Consider the following 24,026-nt stretch of genomic DNA (forward strand, 5'->3'; position numbering starts at 1 on the left):
ATTTTGAATCACTCAAACGTAATCAGTTTTACGTCCATGTTACCGAACATGCAGACATGTGCGACAGGAATGCTGCTCGTTTACCCTAAAGTGTAAATGCAAGTGTTCTGCATGAAAGTGGGGGTAAACTGTAGTTGCGTGTCCCTTTTCCTTATAATGGCTGCTGACGTTGATGTGCCGGTGTGGAAAGGGACAACACGTAGCTTTCACTGGCAAAACGCATGGTGCAGAACACGGACAGTCTAGTTCCAACATCTGAACTCAAGTTTGAGGGTCATAACACTCACACCTATTTATACCAGGTCTGGCCAGTGACGCCAACGCCACTCTCGTGCTTCCTGTTACACTGTGTGGTACGGCATGCAACATTGTGGTGGCACCCAAACAAAAGTAGTCAATGGAAAAACATTTTTCTACCGTGCAGACGTGGGCGAAAAGCCGAGGCAAATCACCCTGACAATCTCACGTGCTTTAGCAGTAACCTTCCCCAGAGAAAGAAAAAAGTTTAGTCCCAACTATTCACAAAGTTGCCATAAATTTAGCCATTTTAGATTGCAACAAAGGCTTCCAAACAAGTAGGTGACTTGTCCTTTATCTTCTGTCAGTTCATTGGACCGGGACTGCCCCGGAAAAATGCATAGGAAAAGTGCAATTACATTACTGCAACAGACAAGATTAGTCCTATAAAACATCACCAATAGCAACAACACAAAAGCTTGAACCTTAACTCCTAGATTGAAAATCACCACTAGAAGGACAGACTATCAAAACTAAATAAAAGTAGAACCCCATAAACTGTATTTAACATGCCTGTTATCTAATATCATCAAGTGAAATGAAATACTTCGTATTGATCGTTTTCCCCATCAACCATTCCTAGACAGGACTACTAAATTGTCCAGTGATAAACAGTGGCAGCACATCATGTCATGTGTACTCAGCTTCATGCTTCACCCACATCCTAAAGTGGCTTTAATGGTCTGACGAGTCTCAAAATGCTCTCTGCTCCCGGCTGAATGCCGGAAAGAGCCCCAGCTTTCGCAGGCTCACACTATTTTCAGAAACAGCCGCCACTGGCTACAACACTGAAACACCAACCTGAGAACTTTCCAGCCTAAGAGGCTTTGTGCGGCTCTTGTTCTTCAGATAACTGCCAAGAACTGACTGGTGTTTGGTGGAAAAGCAAAGATCTTTTTTTGACAACTGGCTTTGGGAGGCCCGAGAGTACTATGGGGAGGCACAAGTGGGGCTTACACTGCAGATTTGGGTGTGTAATGTAATACATTCTTATGTTGAAACCAGCCGACAAGACAGGTGGGTAATATGCTGCACCGAATGAGAAAAGAAAAAAAAAAAAAAAAAAGAGAGAGAGAACAAGAAGGTGGATTTGTGAATATGAAGCAGATAAACATGCAAGAATGTGAGTGCGTGAAGGAGATAGCAGACAGAGATAGAAGTAGCAATTTCATTTGCATCGCTATCGGCGAGCTTTAGGCAGCCGGATGAAGGGGCAGAAATGCTCTGTGTGAACATGTCATGGAGAAAGATGTTGGACAGAGACGATCGTACAACAAGATCTGCTACATAAGCTTTGCTGTAAAGCAGACTCTGCATGTCACAAACATCCCAGCAGGTTTTCATTTCAATCTACGTCTCATTCATACAGCATCTGCCGGCTTTAACAGACAGTGGTCAGAGGTTTGTGTGCGTGTGTCCAAAGCATTGGATTTGAGATGACAAAACCAGACTTATTCCCATACAATGGTCTGTGCTTTAGAGACAATGTAAACAAGAAGGACAACTATTGAGATCTGAAATATTTTTTTAAAAATCAAAATCAGAAGAATACAGCAATTCTGAACAAGCCCTTAAGCACTTCTAAAGTGAAAGTGAAGTGATGATTGTCATGGTACAGCACACGGTGCACACAGTGAAATTTGTCCTCTGCTTTTAACCCATCACCCTCGGTGAGCAGTGGGCAGCCATGACAGGGGACGGTGCTTTGCTCGGTGGCACCTCAGTGGCACCTTGGCAGATCGGGATTCAAACCGGCAACCTTCTGATTACGGGGCCGCTTAACTGCTAGGCCACCACCGCCCCACTTATATAAAATATGTTGCATCATCTCCTCGGGATGCTGCATTCAGAGCATAGAAATCCAGAGCTTAATATTCTCCAACATCTGAACTCAAGTTTGAAGTCAGGGCCGGCGACTCGTCACAAAAAAAACACTCACACCCTCTTCTCGGGAACTATTTACACTAGACGGCCACTGACGCCAACGCCACTCTCACACTTCCCGCTACACTGTTTTGTACCGAGTGCAACGTTGTGGAGGAACACAAACTTAAAAATGTCTATGTAGTCAATGGAAAAACCTTTTTCTACCGCAAAGAGTTGCGGACGTGGGCGACCAGCCGAGGCAAATCATCCTGACCGAGTCTCACTTATTTCAGCAGTTTCACAGCAACCATCCCCAGAAAAAAAAAACACAGCAACTTTTCACTAAAGTTGCTGCATATTCAAGATCTCAACAAATCACAAAAAAAAATTCAGCTTCAGAAAAGAAGGGAGTGCAATACTTCCAGTTTGTTTTCTGCCCTGATTAAACCATGATTGCATGGGAGGAGGTGAGAGTGTGAGCGACAGAAGTAAGAACAAGGTGGGGGCGCACACACAAAAACGCACACTTTCAGCCCACAGCCATATATGCGGTAAAATTTACATCCACGTGTCCAAACAAATTGGGACATTGTGCAAACTGAATGCAATGACATGGAAATATCATAACCCCCTACTTTATTCATAAAAGAACATTAAATGTTGAAAGTGAGACATTTGGCTATTTCAATATTGGCTCATGACAGAAAAGTCTCAGAAAATTTGGGACTATAAGAGGAGGACAATGGATGCCCGTGACCATTAAGCCGTTAGAAATATTTCCAGAAACATTTCCACATTTCACTGTTCCATCCATGTAGATGTTAAAACTATTTAATTCAAAGAAGAAGTCATCTTGTAACATGATCCAGAAGTGACTATGTCTCTTCTGTGCCAAAAACGCATTTAAAATGGACTATGGCTAAGTGTAAAACTGTTTTGTGGCCAGACAAATCGAATTTTGAAATTTCTTCGGGAAACCAGGGACACGGTGTCATCAGGACAACAACCCAGCATGATAACAGCGCTTAGTTCAGTATGGGCGCTTGCATATCTGGAAAGGCACAACCAATGCTGAAAGGTATTTCCAGGTTCTAGAGCATCATATGCTCCCCACCCTGACCTTGTTTTCCAACACGACACTGCCAAGCTACATACTGGCTTTGTAGAAGGGTCCAGGTCCAGAACTGTCCCCTCAGAAATCCAGATCTTTCACACATTGAGAGAGGACACAGTATACGACACTCCTCGCCCTATGGGGCTTTGACTTATTGCCACAGAATGGAACGATGAGGCTTCATGGGACGATAACGAACATGAGAGACGGAAAAACAAGTATTATTATTATTATGGAGTATTATTTCCTTGACCATGAAAAATGAGGTTAAAAAATGACTCGTAATACGCGGAAAGCATGTTGATGCTGTCATGTTGGTCGGCATTAATATCGGGTTTGGGCTTTTAAAAAGCTGTACTTGTCGGACCTGGGTCAGTACAGAAATATCTGGACCACGGCCAATCAGAGGCGGGCTCTGATTGGTTTAAAATACGACAAAAACCTAATATGTGTTTGTTGGATGAACAGAAAATTGAGAAGAGGGAGAGAGTGAGATAGGAAGAATAAGTGTGGTATTAAAGAGTAATATTGCCAGCATCCATCTCGCCCCTGATGACATCACGGATCTGAGCCTCACCTCAACAGGCCGCCTGTGCTGCTGGAGGGCGTCTGGCTGGTCTCCTCGACGACAGCCTTCAGGCTTGGCTGGAGATCCTGTGCGGCGCTCTGCCTGCTGGTCTGTGGTGGCTCTTCCCCTTCTTCCATCCTCTCCTCCGATCCTTGTCCCTCGCTCTCATTATCGCTCTCCTCACCCAAGATGTCGTCCACCTGGTAGAAGAGGAAAGGTGAGGAGTGAAGTTCCACACAGAAGCACATGTTGTGTTACATCCACACATCACCTTCACGAGGATGATGTTTTATTCATTCTCAGGTGACACATCATACATAAACCTGAGATGCTACAAACTAATTCATATGTTGCATACCATGAACCAAGCCGCACAGCACCCAAAATAACACTGACACACAAAACACACCATGCCATGCAACCCCCCCCCTCAATCTAGAACAGGGTTCTTCAAATCTACACCCAGGTCTTGTTTTCAGTTCTACCAGGTAGTTACTGATTCTGGTTTAGGCAGCACAGCTACGTGTCTTGAAATATTTAGAGAAGTTACTAGTATGAGATAAGAGTAAATAAATTAATATGCAAATAAACTGTAATTCTTTATAAATTACCCAGGTAAAAAAAAAAAAAATCAAGCCCAGTTCTGAAGTTCTGAAAACATGGAGAAGATTAATACACACCTGAGACATTGGGTTGGTACGACTGGATTAACTTGTTATAAAATGTAAGGCTGGACAATTAATCCATTTTTAATTTTGATTAAAATTCTGACTTCCAACAACTATAAAAATAGCAAGAGAGATTTTCCCTTGGTCTTATGTCGCAAAATCATTTTTAATTACATTTAAAGAAAATTGTCAAATTGCAAAAAGTTCAATAATCCAAAACAACTCATTTAAATTGACCCAAATAATCACGACTAAATCGATTGATGGCATTCAAACATCTGTGACCCCAAAACCCTTTCAGCAAGTTGGCTTTGATAAAGAAAGAGAGAGAGAGAGAGAGCGCAAGAGAGAACCCCAGTGTATGTGCGTTAATAAGCTCTATGTGACATTAGCCCAAAGGCCTTTACTTAACCGTTTACACGGGCCGCCGGTCTGGGCGACATGTGGCGACAGCAGTTAACACACCATGAAGCCAAATGATCTGTCGCCACTTCGGATCTGGATTACCCTCTGCAGTAAGTTTAATTACGTTCTTCTCCTCTGGGGATCCCAATAAGACATCATTTTCTCCCGTTCGGCACTGCGGAAATGTACTTCAGTGCACATTTATACGAGTGAGAGTTACTTTTCTATAAATACCAGGAGTTAATTGTCTGAGCTTGCACTCGTGTTCAGATACTTCAACAAAACAAAGAAGTAGAAAGTCGGTCAATTAAAAGTAAATGTCTGGAGAAAGAGGAACATAATCAAGGAGAAGAGAGCATGTCTGAAAATTCCCCAAGTATTCCTACATGCGCCAGTGGTAAAGCATTAACTGGATGGAAACTACACTTTTCTTATAGACTGTAAAGTGCAGAAAAGCCCACAGGACCCTGGAGTCATTATAAACATAGGCTTAAGTTGACCTCTTCACAACTTTATCTAATGCCTGGAATAAACTAAATGATGGTCAATATTATATATAATATATATTATATAATTAAATATTATAATATGAAATATTACACTATATAAGCTGCTATAATGCCTATGAAGCAGAAGTTCAAAATCCCACTTACTACCATTGTGTTCCTCAGCAAGACACTTAACCCTTAGTGTCTCCAGGGCAACGTTCCCTGTAACTACTGATTGTAAGTCATTCTGCAGAAAGGCATCTGATAAGTGCCATAAATGTAAATGTAGTCAACAACAACCCTACATTAAATGAAGATTTGGCAAAACATATGGCTCGAAACCCGTAAGAAATACCAGTACAAGAATTTTTTTTTTTTTTTTTTGCAGTTCACATAGTCCTTCTTCTGTTGCCTCTTCAAAAAAAAGTTTCACACACAAAGAATAACGTGAGTTAAAAAGAGCTTGATCAATCCTGTTTTTTTTTGCATGCTGGTGCCCTTTTTTGTTCTTCTCGACGCAGTGTTATCAAACCCAGTTCTTGAGAGCACGTTTTTCGGTTTATTTAACACAGCTTCTCTACTTCTTACCACCAAGTTCTTGAGTTGAATCAGGTATGGTGGAAAGATCCAAGCTGTATGGTGCTCTCCAGGACCAGTGTTGGTGACCTCTGTTCTATACTGACTTGCATTGTAAACTACGACTCATAAGAGTCTGTAATCATCTTATAGAGCCAGGCTGAAGAAGGCTTAAGTCTGCACTAATGCACTAAATAACTTGAGCTATTCAATTTTGGTCATTTAAAAATATATATACACATCATTTTGATTCTTGTGGCCCATTTTGTACTTTTTCCTCAAAGACTCTCTCAAAATGTATTATTACCTTTATATACACACACACACACACACACACACACACACACACACACACACATCTATATAAAACACACATTATATATGCCACAAAAATCACAACTGTTTTACATTATTGCAGTGTTAAAAAGTCAAATGCGATTGCCATGTTTAGATTCGTGTAAGGAATTTATCAATGACATGAAACATTTAAACCGCATAACCCATATTCCAAGACATTAAGGCCATTTCTTTTACCAAAATCAAACGAGAGGGGGAAAAAAAAAAAGAAAGGAAAAAAGCAAATCCCGGCACGTTGTTGGCCACGTTGCCAATCAGGAGTTAATGGGCACAGGCCTGGTCTCTGGAGACTGAGCTGATAACTGAGCTGATAAGTCTTTCCTAAAAGACCTGTGCCCAAGAGACCTGGACATTCAGGAGAAACAAGCCATCCTGTAATAACACAGTAGCCCAAAGGCAGATTCACCGGTAAAATAAAATTATGGCAAATGAATCCCATCTCTGAATGATGTCTCCAGGCAGCTGAGATGAAAGGGGGGGTCAAAGAAAGGATGTGAGGTGGCCTAAAGTAAATCTAAACCTTTTATTAGTGCAGTTCATCATTGCCTGCTACTGTACAGCTTTTTAAATCAGGTTCGTATCATGAGGCAGCTCTGGGCCACCAAACATGTGAACACAGCAGGGTATATATAGAAACGAAACTCGATAAGAGTTCCCAACCGCGAATGAAAACCTGATTTGGGCTATCTGATCCGGAGCTGAGAACTGTTGTCATACCGAAGCTACACTTAACTCAATAAATACTGTCTGAATTCATGCATCCATTTATTCAGCAAATAATGACCGACTACTGCAAACCACAGAAACAAACATACGTTCAAACATCTAGATACCAGTGGGAGAACTATACCTTCATTTGAAGTAGAGTGGTTGTCATTGTGATACACAGCAGCACAGCACACGGTGACGCAACGAAATGTGTCCTCTGCCACCCACCAGTAGGCAGCCATGAAAGGAGCAGTGTGTGGGGACGGTGCTTGGCTCAGTGGCACCTCAGTGACACTTTGGAGGATCCTTCTGATTATGGGGCCGCTTCCTTAAACACTAGGCCACCACTGCCAGCATTCATTTCACAGTAGTATCTAACTTTTGTGTTTTTAAAACTCAACTGCTAAAAAGGGAGGTACGAGGGCCCGACATCCACAGGTGGGCGTTGCGCTTACAGCCAAACACCGTGCAGCATGTTTGCATTTGCCAGAGAACAACAAGACTGGCAAATTCGCCGCTGGTGCCCTGGGCTCTTCACAGATGAAAGCAGGTTCACACTGAGCACATGTGACAGACGCAACAGGCTGGAGATGCCGTGGGGAACGTTCTGCTGCCTGAAACATCCTCCAGCATATTTCCCGGGGCAGTGGTGGCCTCCCAGGGCAGTGGTGGCCTGGCGGTTAAGGACCTGAATCCAATCGAGCACATCTGGGACACCATTTTTCGCTCTATCCACCAACACCATGATGCAGGAGTCCAGGAGTTGGCGGATGCTTTAGTCCAGGTCTGGGAGGAGATTTTGTTGTCAGCTCATTCAATTATATAACTAAAAAAAAAAAAAGTATTTAATCATTTTAAGATTTCAGATCAAGAATATGTTGCTTTTGCGTTCACTTAATTTTTTTGAGCAGTGTATTTAAAAAGCTGCTGACCGCCCTGTGGCACTCATCTTTTCTGCCAGCATGAAGAGACTGTCAGAAATCTAATTAAAATGTCATTTCAGTTGTTTGCATCAGACTGAACGAAAAACTGATTATAACTTTGCAGTGTGTGGAACAATATGACTATGGATTAATTTCACATTAATATCACATTGTGATAAAGCAATCAGGATACTACAGTTACATGACTCAGAGCACAAAGTGTACAGCACACGTGAGGTGGACCTGGGATGTGGGTGAATTATGCACTCACATAAATGTGACCCTTTTCAAAGTTTGAAAAAAAAAGAAAAAGCACATGTTGCTTTACTGAGCAGATAAATGGTACAGAGAAACCAACATTTTCAGTGCTTTAAAAAAAAACAGACTAGAAATTACATAATTGCTATAGGGCACCATTTTACATTACATATATGTCCTTATCCAGAGCAACTTACAAATCAGTAGTTACAGGGACAGTCCCCCCCGGAGCAACTCCGGGTTAAGTGTCTTAATCAGGGACACAATGGTAGTAAGTGGGGTTTGAACCTGGGTCTTCTGGCTACTGGGCTACTACCACCCAACCAACCCACAAGCTGCTGTTATGATGCCAAATGATGATAAGCGTAATGTGGTCTCGACTCTAAGACTCGACATGTTTCAAACAACACCAAGAATACAAAGAGATAAACTCCAGGTCTCTGAAGGGAAATAATAATTATAATATTAACAGCAATAATGTGACATGAGCATTTCAGATAATGAATTCTGATTTTAAGTACTTAATCATTTAGAACTTTTGGTGACGATATGTGGCCATGTTGACACTCCTGATCAGGGATTTGGTCTGATACCAAACTCTTTAGCCAGTCGCAGCAGGAAAAATCTCTTATTGCTCTGATGCCCCCATCCAATGCTTCGCTTCCTCTAGTCACGCCTTCAACAGTTGTGGAGGCTCACACACAAGATTACAGGCAACAACAGGGGACAGTCCAGTATCACTATTACCATGAATACTTGTCAGTGTGTACTTGTCAGTGAGCTGTCAGCACGCTTACTCAGCCTCCAAAAAAAATTAAAATCAGATGAAAAGTTACAGTTATTACGATAAATTTAACCCCCTTCTGGGGGTTAAATCATTACATAATCCTGGCATGACCTGCAGCACTGAGCACATTCTGGCCAAAATCCTAAAGTTAACAGGACGCAATTCCAGTATTTGTGTTGTTAAGTCATTAACGTTTCTTAAAACAAAAATGTATTCAGAAGCAAATTCAAAGGTCAAGTCAAATGTTAAGTGAATTACGTGTACAGGGTGTGCCGGTATTTGCATACGCAGGAGTACGAGATTAAAACCTCTCCCAACATTTCCGATAATCGTGGGTGATTCACACTTAAAGGTCAGAATGAGTAACTGCTCGGGGGTTATAGCCTGTCATTGCTCGAAGAGCAAAATTGTGGACTATAGGAGCAGAAACAATATCATACCCATCATGTATCCCAACAAAAAGCATCTAATTAGCACACACATCAATATAGTTGGAAATGCTATTAGATTATGTTCTTTGTTGAGCAGTTCATTTGTGTTACAGCACTGATTAATTGACAAAAAAACGCCTTTACTATTAATCTACTAAACAAATGATGTGGCAAAAGCATCACAACCCACCTCTAGTCAGCTCTAATCAGAACAAAATTCTCCTTGATTTTCCGTGTAGTGCATTTTCACATGACTTAGGGGTCACAGGTCTTATTGCTCAATCAATTCGAAACCCGGAGTAGGAATAAGTGATCAATGGTTTACACACTAATGTCATAAGGGCCATGAAAACTCATGCCAGGTAAATGTATTTTCGTACATCATACCGGGGTGTGGGGCTTACCAAAGACTGCTGCCTCCCTCGAGTATTTCGATTTTGCATGTTTTGCTAAGGCCGACTGGGCTAACTGAGCTTCCTCATGCGGTGGCCCTGATTTCAAGAATCTTCACCCACACGCTCTCCCTCTCGCTGTGTGACTCGCTCGGTCTCTCACCTCTGATTAATTCACATTGGGCGGAATGATTTGAGCACAAATTACACACAGGAGACATTCTGGGACTATTCTGATGGTCAGATTTAACATTACATTCCTTATTCCATTTGTCATATTGGTTCTAAGATTAAAAAAAAAAAAAAAAAAGAACAAATGTAAGCTCTTGAACTAGACATGCCCGGCCAAATGTCAGACTGATTAGATACACATGGATGTACCCCGTACCACTGCTAGGAAGAGACAATCCTTCTACAGATAGATTAAAGGGCTAGTCTCAGACTGAGGCAAAGCAAATAAATAAATACGAAAAAACGAACAAATAAATAAATAAATAAATAAAAAAACACAAGGGACAAAACCATTCGGGCATGCAAACGGGTTTATTCGGCAAAAACACAAAATTGGTGTCCAAGTGGCAGCAGGCCGTTACTGATTTGGCTGCGTTGAAGCACAACATATTTGGTTTTGTCTGGACGAGTCTCATTGCAACAAGTCCTCAGCCTGGGAGTTGAACAAAACTTCCAAACAAGGACAGTGTGACCGTTCCTATATGACGTGTCCCCTACAGGTGTCAACTTTCACCTGTCTCACAATTCGTTTCAGTTACGACCAATGCGTCACAATGCATCCCAGCAACTTTCTCCATTACTTCAGTTCAGTTCAGTGCGATGAGAGTGAAGGACGTGTGAACCAGGCATGTTTCTGCCGTTCATTGGCGTCGGGTGAGCGTGGACTGAACGGCAAAACGGTTTTCTGCTTATTAGAGCAAATCAAAGCGTCAACACGACTGTTCAGCACCAGCGTTCGGTCTGCTGCACATGCAGATGACGTCAATTTACGTTGCACGCAACGTTTTTCTTTGTGTCAATCTATGTTGAAATCCCGATGAGCACTTTAATAGCTTGCCTTCTGCACACAAAGGCAATGGCAACTTTATAAATGCTGAATGCAGAGAGGCCTGTGGCACATCAGGGAAAGACATCTTCCGTCCCTGTTTAAACCGAACCCCAGAGCTTTCAAAACTGAACGAGCAGAATTTCCATTTTTTTGGAGTAACTTTGCCGGCAAGCATCAAATGTACCAAAGGTATTTATGTGGACGTGGTCTCAGGGTCACTGAGGGCTTTAGAAGATAGTTGGTCACAGACGGCTAGATGGAGCAACTTGTCCCGACACGGCGTCCTGGGATTAACCAGACGGGATGATGAATTCTGATGTATGCTGCTGTCAGTGATTGAGCACCTCCAGGCCGGTAATCCCCGGAAAGGGGTCTGCTTCTCGCGCCAATCGCTCACCAATGTGACTAGAGGAACTGGCTTTTGCTTTTAATTAAAACGAGGCTAGAACACTATCGGTAAAATGCCAGGGAACATGCTGCAGCAGAGGCGTACTTCACCCAGTCAGACGGGGTTGACGGCAAACTCTGTAGCGATGCAGGATCAGATCCATGGAGGGCAATTGAATAACCAGCATCCATAGCACTCCCTGCTGCCATCTGGACAGTGAGAGCCATAGGTCGCAGAAGAGTGAAAAGCCGAGAGAGAAGCCTGCACTACCAGAGCTGAAGCCTCAAGTCTGATCACAAAGGGCCAAGGTCAGATGAGAACCTTCCTTTCAGGCTGAATCCAACTGTTTTTCTGGAGCAATGGAGAAAACTACATAACATTTTTCACTGAGCCATCTTCTCTTACATCTACAGACGCCAAAGGAGGAAGCAAAAAGAGGCTAGGTAGGGTGTTGTATTTTTTTTGTTTTTGTTTTAATCCTTCATTCCTAGTTGCTCAAGGTTATTGCTGTTGCCACAAGGAGAGGTTTAGGTTCAGAAACCTGGAAAGACAGACCTCTCCTGAAGACAGGCTGACATGAATAAATTGCAACTTCTGAATGATTATAACAATTGCTAAACGTTAGAGAGTAAATGTCAGTTCGTTAAGAGTAGAAGCACAGTCATACACCATGGTCAGAGATATGCATATAGGCATTTACATTTATGGCAATTATCACCCTTATCCAGAGCAATTTACAATCAGTCCTTACAGGGACAGTCCCCCATGGGGACACTCAGGGTTAAGTGCTCGGGGACACATAAGTGGGGTTTGAATCTGGGACTTTGTGATCTTTATAGACTAGTGTTTTACCCAGTAGGCTACTAGCACCCAGGCCACTGGTGGGGCCTAGAAGGAAGCTGACTGAAGTGTTTTGGAGCAAATTAAATGTGAAAGTTGGCTTTTAAAAGGTTGTTTTTTTAGTGTTTCTCTGGCTGTCTGACCAGGCAGAGTTTGAAGGTAGGGTCGGGTTGGCCACCACAGAGGTAAGATGTTCCAGACACTTGATGTTCCACGACATATCTTCATACATGCCTACTTCCACACCCTGAGCACTCACCTGATGTTAAATAAAGCCTTTGGAGATCACCTGAGTGGGATTAGTGTTTCAAAAAAGAAAAAAAAACATGAAAATGTTCTTCACTCTGAAGATGGACCTGCAGGAAGTGCTACTTATAAGATGTAGACTGAGGCTGATGTGATCTAGCTTTTATAGTGACTAAGTGCAGGACCAAATGGACCATTACATTTAATTCCAAGTAAGATAAAGTCCTATAGTTCTTTTTCCACTTTCGCTTGGGTGGTTGGAAGGTTTGACAATGATTAAGTAGAGGAAAAATGAAGTGTGTGTTAAGCAAAGTGTTCAAAACCATTAATGTGCATCTTGGAGTGCATTATCTTGATTGCACAAGTTCATTGCATATTAGCTTTCTAGTACAACCTTGACCTGCACTACTTGTGCATTACACAGCCAGGCGGAGTCACGTGTTTCTCAAATGATTTGTGCAGACACGACGACTTCTTTTCGATACATTCATCATTCAGACACTCAGCAGCAGGGATCGGACCTATGCTCTCCCCCCTAACTCCGTATTTTAGACGTCTTCGACTGAGGTAAAACCAGCAGGGAAGAGATGCCACTTGGGATGGGAGAGACGTGCACAAAAGGAGAGGGAGGCGAAGCCACGGGGCTTTGAACATTAGTGGCCTTTCCATTGTGCCAGATGCTTGTGCCAGATCAAAGGGCGTATGCTTCAAGCTAACAGAGCCTAATGCCCGACTGCTTTTACAGCGGCTACTGCTCCCAGGAGACCCGGAGATTCATTAGAGCATCTTCAAAGTGATGGAGTCAGAGCTGAGACACACACACTTCTCGCCAGGATGTCGGACACTTAAACACACACACACACACACAAAATAAAAAGCTTAGGGACAGGTAATGAAGGCTCGCAGTCTGAGGTAATTTAAAATAAAAAGGAACGCATCTGAACCAACCTGCAGGATGTTATTAATGTTCTCCCCACCCCAGTCCACCCACAGAGACTGCCGGCAAGCGAGGACGCTTATGTAAGTAAAAAACAATTCCAGCGACCGTTATTTTGTCTCTGAGACAAATTTGCGACCACGGAGCGGCTGCAGAAAACTTTCCGCGGCGCATCTGAACACCGGCCTGCTCTCATTTTACTCTCATCATGGAAACAAACAGGCGCCTCGGAGGTGTTTACAGACAAGAGCCAATTTTTTATACATAGCTCACAACAGTAGCCATTTGGTGTATATGAACCAGTCTAATCCATCATTTCTCGTGTAAATCTCTAAAGATAAACACTTCAAACAAGGAAAAGGAAGCAGCGAGTTAGCAAGACAGACCAAAACGCTCTTCCAGGTCCAGTCGCTCTGAAGCGGCGCTGACGGAAGCCAGGTTAATGGGATTCCATCGCCAGCCATCGCCAGCAAGGGAGTCGCTGGAGAGGATATTCATGCCAGTCCACGCTCAGGGGCACGGATGCCAGGGCAAAGACCGAACACAAAGCCAGTCCTCCTGGGAACTGTGATGCATGATGATAAAATTAAAAAAAAAACGAGGTCAGATCAATCTCCGGTGACTATACACGGACATCGAGACCAAGGATATGCAGATGCTGCATAACGTGGCCCATGTTTAAATGACGGTCAGCATAGTGTTTTACTAAAAAAATTAAATGCAAAACATGATGCAGTTTCAACAACAATTTACCTTGCAAAAATGTCCAAATACATTACAACATACTATTGTAGTAGGTCTTGGCCAGGAGCAGGACCGGCAAGTAAATGGCCTTGACTCCAACAAGCCCTTTGGAAAGGCTAAGAAGTGTCCGATTGAATGGAACTTTAACAACTCTGACCTAAGAATGAATATCCAGCAATTTGAGGAGACAAGCTTAGGGTCCCGTTAGGGACATGCCATTCCTTGGGTTAAGGCTCCAGTGAAAGCACTCAGAAGAGAATGAGGCGTCCTGTGGTGGCCTGGCATTTTGTAAACCTGCTCTTCTATAATGCAATGTGATGTACGCCTAACACAAAAGGTCAGGAAGGCAGAAAAATGCATGGCCGAGTGTGGGAGATGGACAAAGCAGAATTATTAACATGACAAAAACGAAGAATCATTGATTACTAAATCAAGATTTCATTTCATTTTCAAAGCCAGACAAAGACAAGACAAAAGAAGGAAGGAAATAAAATTTCAGCTAAATTAAATGAGTAGGGCTGCTACTAACGATTATTTTAAATCATTGATTAATATGTCAATTATTTTTTTTATTACATTTACAGCATTTAGAAGACGCCCTTATCCAGAGCGACTTCGAACCAGTAGTTACAGGGACAACTTATGGTTAAGTGTCTTGCTCAGGGACACAATGGTGCTCCTGGCTCAGTCTCGCTCTTTTCTTTGAGGCCATGTTGCCTGCAGCAGAAACCAGCCGCTCAGATGGTGTTGCTGGTGTGGCAGGGATGCAGAAGGTAAGAAGCAAAGTGATTGTCATTGTGAAACACAGCACAGCACACGGTGACACAACAAAATGTGTGCTTGTCACCATCACCCTTTCTGAAACACAGTGTGAAAGGCGAGCTCAGACCAGGCGTCAGGCGTGGTCTGTTTCGGTGCGTACAAAAAAAAGCCCACGTAACGCATGGTCGTGCTGAGCACGTGCACAGACCCCTGCTTGCTGCCTGCTTCCACTGGCAGCGTCAGCGTAAATGCGTTTAGCGTAAAACCACGAATTATGGCCCATATGGCCTTGTATCTTTCCTCTACCTCCACATGTTCTTTTTTTTTTGTGTGTGTGTGTGTGTTTGCTGCACTCCGCGCTCAACTAAAGTTTAGTTGAGTGTAAAGCAACTCAAAAATTTTATGTGGATCCAATGACTGGATCCAAATAAGATTTGGAATGAAACAACACATACAGATTTGGGCTTCATCCAGTGCTGGACAGGATGAAAAATGCTGGTTTACCAGACCACAAAGAGCTCCACTAAACATTTACCTGCTGGTCTTTAGAGGCGCATCCATGTTAACTTATGTCAGACATTTCAAAATTGTCATGCCCACAAGCAACATGCCATAAAATGTGAACAGGAGAAAGAAACTGTAAAAAATAATGCTAATATGCCTGATTGGTATATTGTTTTTGGCAGCCTGCCTTAACTTTAGTTTTAGTCTTGTCTTTTCATCAAGCTGCTGTTTTTGTCTTTATTAGTCTTGGTCACGTCCAGACTCAAGTTTCAGTCTGAGCATTTTGGTCAGTCAGAATTATCCAATGCATGTTTTAATTTAGTTTTAGTCAATATTGTACAAGTACCTAGGACAAAAACATTTTCATTTAGTCAAAACCCATTTCATAATTAAAACAAGGTTATCTTATTATACTCTTGATTTGTTTCATGTTCTGTTTTCTTGTCCATTTCAATGTAAAAAAAAAAGTCTCCCCAAAGATTTTCCCCAACCCATCTGCTCATTCATCAGGAGTATCCTGAAATCGAATTAATGACGCAGTTGCGTATTACGAAAGTGATGTCATCTGCATGACCAGCTGGGAGAGGAAACATAAACTGCGATATAACACGGTTAAAGGAGAGGAATTAACGTCTCGTCTCTTTTACTCAACAAAAATGACATCTAGTTTAGTCTAGTTTTTGTTTTATTAGTGAACATTATTACATGACATATTTCATTGTAGTTATAGTCACATGATCGGCATTTATGTCTCTTCTAGATCACGTCAAAAAAGTTTGAAGACGTTTAATCATAAATTTCGTAGACAAAAACACTATGATTGGTCGTTAAATCATTTGCTGATCATATAATGTTTGATAATATTGTACCTCCTAATGTACAAGGATGCACAATGACCTCACACAGTTTTGCAGAGTAGCGTGATGTTCAAATCTATTGCTGTGGTTTAGCTTCATCATACGGCACTCTTGCCACTTTTCAAACGTCCTGGCTTCTTCCGAAATTGGGTTTGCCAACCGTAGGGCATAAGAACAGCAGCCCGGACTTTGAGGCCGACTTCTCCAAAGTCCATTCATTCACTCATTATGAGCCAGCAGTCAACGATCGGTGAGCCAGCCTCTATTAAAGACAAACAGAGCTGCAGACTGTGTTTGCCGTGGTAATTAAAAGGCACAGGGACTACGCCTTTCGGAAATAAAAAGCTCGGTCATTCGGCGGGGAGGAGCGTAATGATTCTTGTTTGGAAAAATGGTGGTAAAAACAATCAGTGATTCCTGCTGAAGGTGCTGGACTAAATGAACCTGTCAATCAGACTTCTGCATGCAGAAAGATGATGAATACAATGCAGTCATATCAGTTGAAGAGACCAAAAGAGAAGCAATAAGCGGACTTCAAGCTGGGCAGCATCGCATTTCCAACGCGTAACAGCTCCCATGTGACCACAGTTGTCATTGTTATCACATCCTCTGGAATTGCAAACGCGGACTTTCAATCTTTCCAATCAGAGTGCAGTGGAGTGAAAGTATGTGTGTGAAAGAGTATAATTAAGGAAAGGCACAGAAAGTAAGAGGTAGATAGGGTGGAGAAAGCGGATGGAAAAATCTGATACAGTAGCTCCCTAAACACCAAGCAAAACCCAGACACCTGCTCTGCACCATCTGCCACTTTCACGGAGGACGAACGAAGCCGCGGTGATGAACGGAGGGGACGATTCGCTGCACCCTGGCACAAAAATGCACAATCAGGGGCCCATTCTTTTCCGACCAGATCTGGGTCCGGCACCCCAGTTGGATGAACAGATGAACAGGAACCTTCTGCGCCTGAACACAACGGGAAAGACCAGTGCAGGTGCCGGCTAGCACAGTCCAAAAAAAGGCAGGTGCCAACCAAGCAGAGCCACTACTCCAGCCAACAAGGCTGAGGAACATCTGGCACAATTAAAAGGGGGAAGAATGAGCTGCTTCGCAAAACAGAAGGAAAGATCTCTCTCCTCCTATGGCCATTTGATTTGGTGGACATCTCATTTAAAGAAGCTCTGAGCAATCAATGCAAGACCTGTTGGGCCGAGAGGGCTGAGAGCACACAGCCACCCTCTTGTTATTACGCTCCTCGAGAGGATGCCGGAAGAAAGGTACGGAGGGACTCCAAATGTGGGTGACCTGGCCTTTGACAAGATCTAACGAAACACTATTCTTGTTAGATTGCCCCTTGGTTGTAAGAGAAAAGTCAGGAGAGCTTTTGAAAAGTTTCACTAGTTCCTTTCCTAAGACAGAATAACATCAAGACAAGGGGAGATAAGGAGAGAGACAGTAGTACACATGGCGGCATTTGTTTGCATGGGTGGGTGATATATATATCGAATATACTGCATTTTGGTGTGTTCAACGTGTAATTGCAATAGAGTATAAATCCTAACATTGTTGGAGAGCAGACAACAAATCCGTTGCTTTCGAGGTTTGATTCTCAGCCCCATCAAGGTAGACAGCTCGCTTTCCCCATGCGCATGTGCATTTTTCGGTAAGATGATACGGTTGAATTATAATGCTACAATTAACTTATAATCGGCGCAATAATCAACCTCTCCTCCATCTTGGTTTCAGGTTTCAACTGGTCGAGAATGAACACAGAGAGGTCAAAGTTGAAAAGAAAAAAAAGTGTCTGCAGTGGCTTACGGGGCATCGATCTGCATTCCAGAGAAGCAAATCAGCAGAGATATGTGAAAGCCATTTATTGGGGACATTCATTGGAGATGGAGGCGGGTGAAATTCTAGGCCATATCACCCAGCCCTATTGGTTTGTACGAAAATTTACAGTGACACGTACAAAGAGGTCACAGTGAAAAGGACAACACAGATTCCCCAAGGCGACAACTGGACATTTAAATACCAAAGAGACCGGAAATAAACACCTGCAAACAACCTCACGCTTGGCACACAGTGCTGCACTTGTGACAATTTGACAGGCTACACTTGATGGGACCTGGACAGGACAAGGACCAAAGTACCAACAGGTACCAACAAATGCAAACAAACACAGGGAGTCCCTAATCAGCCTCACACTCTGATTATACCTTCATGGATCCTCATGGCAAGCCCCGGATAATAATGAAATTTAAAAATACAATAAAATTGTCTGTGCTTTTCAGTACAGGATCCACTGTTATATCTTATGATCACAGTTGCAGAGATGACTCAGGTACAGAGAGTAAAGCATTCTAAAAAGAACACAATTACTCCATTATCAAATAATTAAAACCCTTTTATCATTGGCCTTTTCCCCTCGCTGTTATTCCTCGATTAGGAGGAAAAATGCATGCTTTCATCACTTTACATGATGAAAAGCCGTATCAAACAGGCTTTGTTAATGACTAACAGCATTGCTTTGAGGTGATTAAGATCTTGTGATACATCCGGTGTCAAGATCCAACATTTTTCTGGACTCGATTAGTGAGAGTAAATTTTAATCGCACAGAACAGCAGGAGGTTGCATATAGATCCCAAAGAAAAGCAGCTACAGGGTCATGGGGAGAAGCACTTCTGAAATTCGAAAATTTTACCAACCGGCAGACAAAAAGAAACACAGACAAAAGATGAAAGGACTAGAGAAAGATAGACACCGGGCGGAAAGGGACTAGCCCAACCAAGCAAGTCCTTGAGTCAGTTCACAGAACAGTCACAGTGGTGATGCAAGGCCAGCACGTCGTTCGTCTGAGTGTATAGCGGATCTGCCCCAGGCAGTGGAAAGACAAGTTTTGTGGAGTGGAGCCAATTCACCCTCCTTGGCTGTCTTTTCATGATTTATTCACAAGAATTTATGGAAGATGACGGGCATTGCATAAAGTAGGAAAACTCAAAACTTCAGAACATCCATACCAAAAGTGACAGTGATGAATATAAAAAAAAAAAAGGAATCACGAAAGAGAGAGTGCAAAAAACACACACACAAGACGCATCTTATTAGACGCCATAGCACAAATTACGTGGGTGGTTGAGGATAATCCACTGTTATGGTTGTTACGGCAACTTTTCACTGGTTAACAAGTGACCTGTGCATGACTTTTTTTTTTGTTTGGTACCATTTTCCCTGCCAAATGAGGACATTAGAAAACATCACTTGCAACCTCAAATAAAATGGAATATAAAAAAAATTAATGTTGAGCCACCACCATTGTTATTAGCAGTGGTGAAAAGGGAACGTTCTGAAACAGAAATTCTACCAGAACCCTAACCCTAACCCTAGATGAAGCTGTAAAAATATATGTATTAGTTACTAAAGTAACATTATTCTGAGCCACTGCACTTATTTTTCTCACAATGAGTGAAAAATGTGGTTAACACGCCATCATGCAGGAGAGAGACAAGAGCTCAGAGCGAGCCAAATTATAATACATCGGCACACCCACTAAGCCGAAATCCCGACATCGAATCCATTGCATCGTAACAGAAATCTTTTGGAGCTCCACCGCTGCCACGTTTACACAGCACGTTCTTTTTGTAACTGGTGTCTTTCTTCCGTTTTTTTTTTTTTTTAATTATTGTCAAATTTGGCTGTTCGTGTGAAGCCTGCGAGTTAAAGTTAATCCCTTATTTCTTCATACACTTTCTTCTAGTGCACCAGAGCTCTATTTTTTCTTCTAATGCTGCCGATCACTCCGCCACGTCACAACTTTTTGCTATGAGACCAGCAAAGTTCAGGGGCCGGTGCCCAGCAAAAATGGAAAAGTGCAGCTCTGGTTCCAAAATTGGGAACTGGTATGGGAACCAGAGCAGTGGAAAGCGGGTATAAAAAACTAATTCTTTGAATAGTAATAAAAAAAAAAAAAAAAAAAGTCTAAATGTTGTTGTTTTAAAAGAACCAGAAAATACAGAGATATTATTTTACTCTCCAGTCTCTGGCTCATGGAGCAATGGCTGTTCTGATGAAACATTTTTCTTTGGCATACTATAAAGGTTTTGCCACATATCCTCATGGTAAATGTTTTCCCATTGTCCTTTCATTGGTGTTCAGGAACGGTTTCAGGTAAATGAGTTTAAGGTGCTGACTCGTTCTCAATAGCCTTCATATCTCAATCCAATCAAGCATTTATGGTATGTTAGAAAAACCAAGACCAGACCATGGAGGTCCCACCTAAAGAACCTTACGAGGTATTGACTTGCATTTAATTACAAAAGCTATTATTTTCCCAGTATTACATAGAGAAGGTAGAGAAACCCAAAAGTAACAAGAACCCAAGAAACACGTGTTAAAAAAAAAAAAAAAAAACGTTTAGCCTAAACGGACCCATTCCTTTGTACTTGGCTGATTATCCCATGAAGAATAAAACTCTAGAGATCTAGTGCTACACTAAACTGGCTCGGGCTCAAGAGAACAGAGAATGAAATAATGGCAAAAATTAGCAGAAGAAAAATCCAGCAGGGTCACATCGCTATGGGCTCTAGTGCATGTTTGACCTCAACTATCAAAATAGTGTTAGCTGAACACTGACATTTAAATGTGAGGCCAACCTCAATGGATGAGATAAAAGAACATTCAGTACAACCAATTAAGAAATATATATATATAAAAAATGCCCATAGCCCACTTTCAAAATGTTCCATAATGTCAAAAGCAGCACTTTAACAGAGGCAGGAATGGATGGTGACATTTGAAAATGCACATTATCTAGGGAGCAAATCACATCAATGTCACACTGTGGAGGTTTGCCCAGACCTTTAAGAATGATTCAGTGTGTGTGTGTGTGTGTGTGTGTGTGTGTGTGTGCGTGCGTGTGTGTGTTTTTTAGCCAGACCAGCAAACCTGGACAATAAAGTGATGACCTTAGCATGCAAAAAAAAGATTTGGAAAATAATAGCGATGTCCAAAAATTATTGATAGATAATAAATGATCTTCTTTGGGGCACTGCTATTTTAAAACAATTCATCAAGTTGGCCTTCGATTTAATGTTGTCTGGAATTATTATCTTCAGGAGGCCACAAGAAACAGATAGGCCTTGTATACTGGCAGATGATTGGGATAAGTAAAGGCTAAATCAGTATTGAGTTTGTGTTGTGACGTTTCTGTTCATTTCAGATGCAGCTTTTTGCGGAATTGCTGCTGCACTCAACGAACTCAAGTGAATGTGAAACGACAGTAACTATTCTCTGCAGGCCTGCAGTGTTTAACACCGCACCTTTGTGTATTGATCACTTGGATGCTTGAATAATGGAACACTAGAATGCACCAGGTGCTACTTCTGTCAGGGGACAACCAGAAAACCTACCCAGACTGCACAGGACAGCAGGTTGATCATTACGACTAATGGAATGTGGCACTCTTGGCCAAAAAAAAAAAAAAAAAAAAAAAAAAGGAGCAGAAAGGGGCTCCATTATGAAAGCCGGTCCGGGACCTGCAGCAAGAAGGAACAGGTGCCCAGCAGAGACTACTCGCCTTTTTGTCGTGTTACTAATCAAAAGGTACTTTTTACAACAAAGCTACTGCGCTTTTCATGTTAACACATACGGTCCAGCTGAAAAGAAAAGAAATGGCAGGGATCGAAGACAGAAAATACCGAAAGGGTGAAAGAGATTTAAGAGACAGGGAAAAATAAGGGAAATGACAAGATTACAAAAGTGGAACGGAAAAGCACAGTCTAAGAAGAAAATGTACAATTTTTTTGGGCAGGTGGACTAATCCCTTCTACCGCAAATAAATTGGAAAAGGGAAATAAAGAATGAGAGAGAGAGAGAAAGGAAGAAAATACATTTTGGGTGTGCTGACGCCGGACTACAGCTGTGCCCCCGCAGAAACGTTCCTTCTTTTGCAAGGACAAAGTAATCTACATTCAACAAAACTTCCACATTACTGACACCATGGTTCAGGATAAAACCAGATTCCGATGAACGAATGAGGAATGCCTCAGGAACAACAATTACACGGAATAATTATTTAATTCTGCAGCAATAACAACATGATGTGAAAGGGAGGGGAGGCCACGTTTTTTTTTTTTTTATGAATGTCATTATTCTTAATGCAAAATTAACAAATGTGCCCAATCCACTAAAAATGATTTTGAACCTAATAATTATCTTCCACTCTGGTGATATGCTTTTATCAGAGCTGATGCAATAAACAGAAACTAGAATCCACAATGGAAACTGCAGCTGCAGTGCTTGCGCATGCTGCTTCCCTTAAATGGCAAATCCCTTCAAATATCACGAGGGCTTAAAAAATGTAAAAATTTATTGGGGAAAAAACCCTGCACAACATAATCAATTCCCCTTTTGAAAGAGAGAATGACTTTTAGTCATTGTGACGCAGAGCAAGCACAGCCCATGGTGACACAAAAAAATGCAGAGGTTGGTTGTAACGAGTTACATTTACTTGAGTAGCTTTGTGAAATGGATAAGAAACTGTACTCTTACTTTGCTACATTGGGCAACACTATTTACATTTATTTTTTCCAGACATCTGCCAGTAGATCTGAAACGTTTCACCAATCAGACGTAGCTATGCAGTCACATGGCTGCACATGGTGTTGCCAGACGTGCAATAATCATATTTGTACCATCGCTTTACCCTCTGTACGATGTTAATAATTCAAAAAATGTAAAATCATTTTGAGGCCAGTGGTGGCCTAGCGGTTAAGGAAGTGGCCCCATAATCATAAGGTTGCCGGTTTGAATACTGAAGCACTGAGATGCCACTGAGCAAAAGCACTGTCCCCACACGCTGCTCCCCGGGCGCCTGTCATGGCTGCCCACTCTTCACCAAGGGTGATGGTTAAAAGAAGGGGACACATCTTGTTGTGTCCTCTTGTTGTGTAATCTAAAGTTATTTCATTTGCATAACAAGGTGCAGATCTCTGTTTTCATCTGGCTGCGAAGACATACGCTTGTTTATGAGTCACGTGTCACGTCCCTTAACAGCCAATCAATGCACAATGTAACACAAAGTAAACAATGATGAGTGATTGAAGCATGGATTTGCATGGCGGAGGTGCAGTTACGGAAGATGCAAAGAGTAAGCATACGCAACACCACATTCCCTGAGCAATGTCAGAATGGAAATTGTGTGTGTACCATAATGTGTATCAAGATACAAAATGCATTTTAAGCGACTGTAATCATTTTGTTAAATGGTACCATGAGCTAAGTAGACCACTATACAGATTTATTCCATTAAATACTACAAATTGTAGTTGTTGTTATTATTATTATGAAATATCAGAATTAGCACATTTATATTCTTTCTGTCCAATTACATTGATTGAAATATCTCAGTTTTTAGAAACAGTTACTCAGCACTTGAGCAGTCCCATCACTAAATACTTTTGTACTCTTGCTTGAGTAATTTACCACTAGTGTAGTCAAGTTTAAGGTCTAAAAGAGAAATTTAATTAACAATTATCCCAAAAGGACAGGACTCTTTTTAATTTGTCATTAATCAGGAACATCCCTGGTAGCACCAATACCCGCCCTGAATCGGCTATTGCCTTGCTAAACCATGAGAGAGCCACATTCTGCATCCGGGATTTAACAGAATTTGGAGGAAGTGTACTGATGGGAAAATATTTCATTTCCAGTTCTTTATTTCACCAAATCACTGTTGCACCAATGCGTTCACAGGAATAGTTCCTGAAAAACAAAGTGTGGCTAAAAGCCAGAGGAGGTTTCTGTTAGGTGACCTGCTCCCAGAGTTGTTAATTAACCTCTCACCACGACACAACTT

General features: G+C 42.0%; 1 protein-coding gene across 2 annotated transcripts in view; it reads right to left on the reverse strand.

Moving 5' to 3' along the window:
• The window catches only part of ctdp1 (CTD (carboxy-terminal domain, RNA polymerase II, polypeptide A) phosphatase, subunit 1), a 77,741-nt gene that overhangs the window by 29,074 nt on the left and 24,641 nt on the right, over nt 1-24,026 (reverse strand). For both annotated transcript variants that reach the window (XM_028964762.1, XM_028964761.1), the window contains exon 12: nt 3,855-4,045. In XM_028964762.1, coding sequence (XP_028820595.1) covers nt 3,855-4,045 — 191 coding nt within the window. The remainder of the gene's footprint in view (nt 1-3,854; nt 4,046-24,026) is intronic.

This window comes from Denticeps clupeoides, chromosome 20 (genome assembly GCF_900700375.1).
Source record: "Denticeps clupeoides chromosome 20, fDenClu1.1, whole genome shotgun sequence".
Classification (NCBI taxonomy): Eukaryota; Metazoa; Chordata; class Actinopteri; order Clupeiformes; family Denticipitidae; genus Denticeps; species Denticeps clupeoides.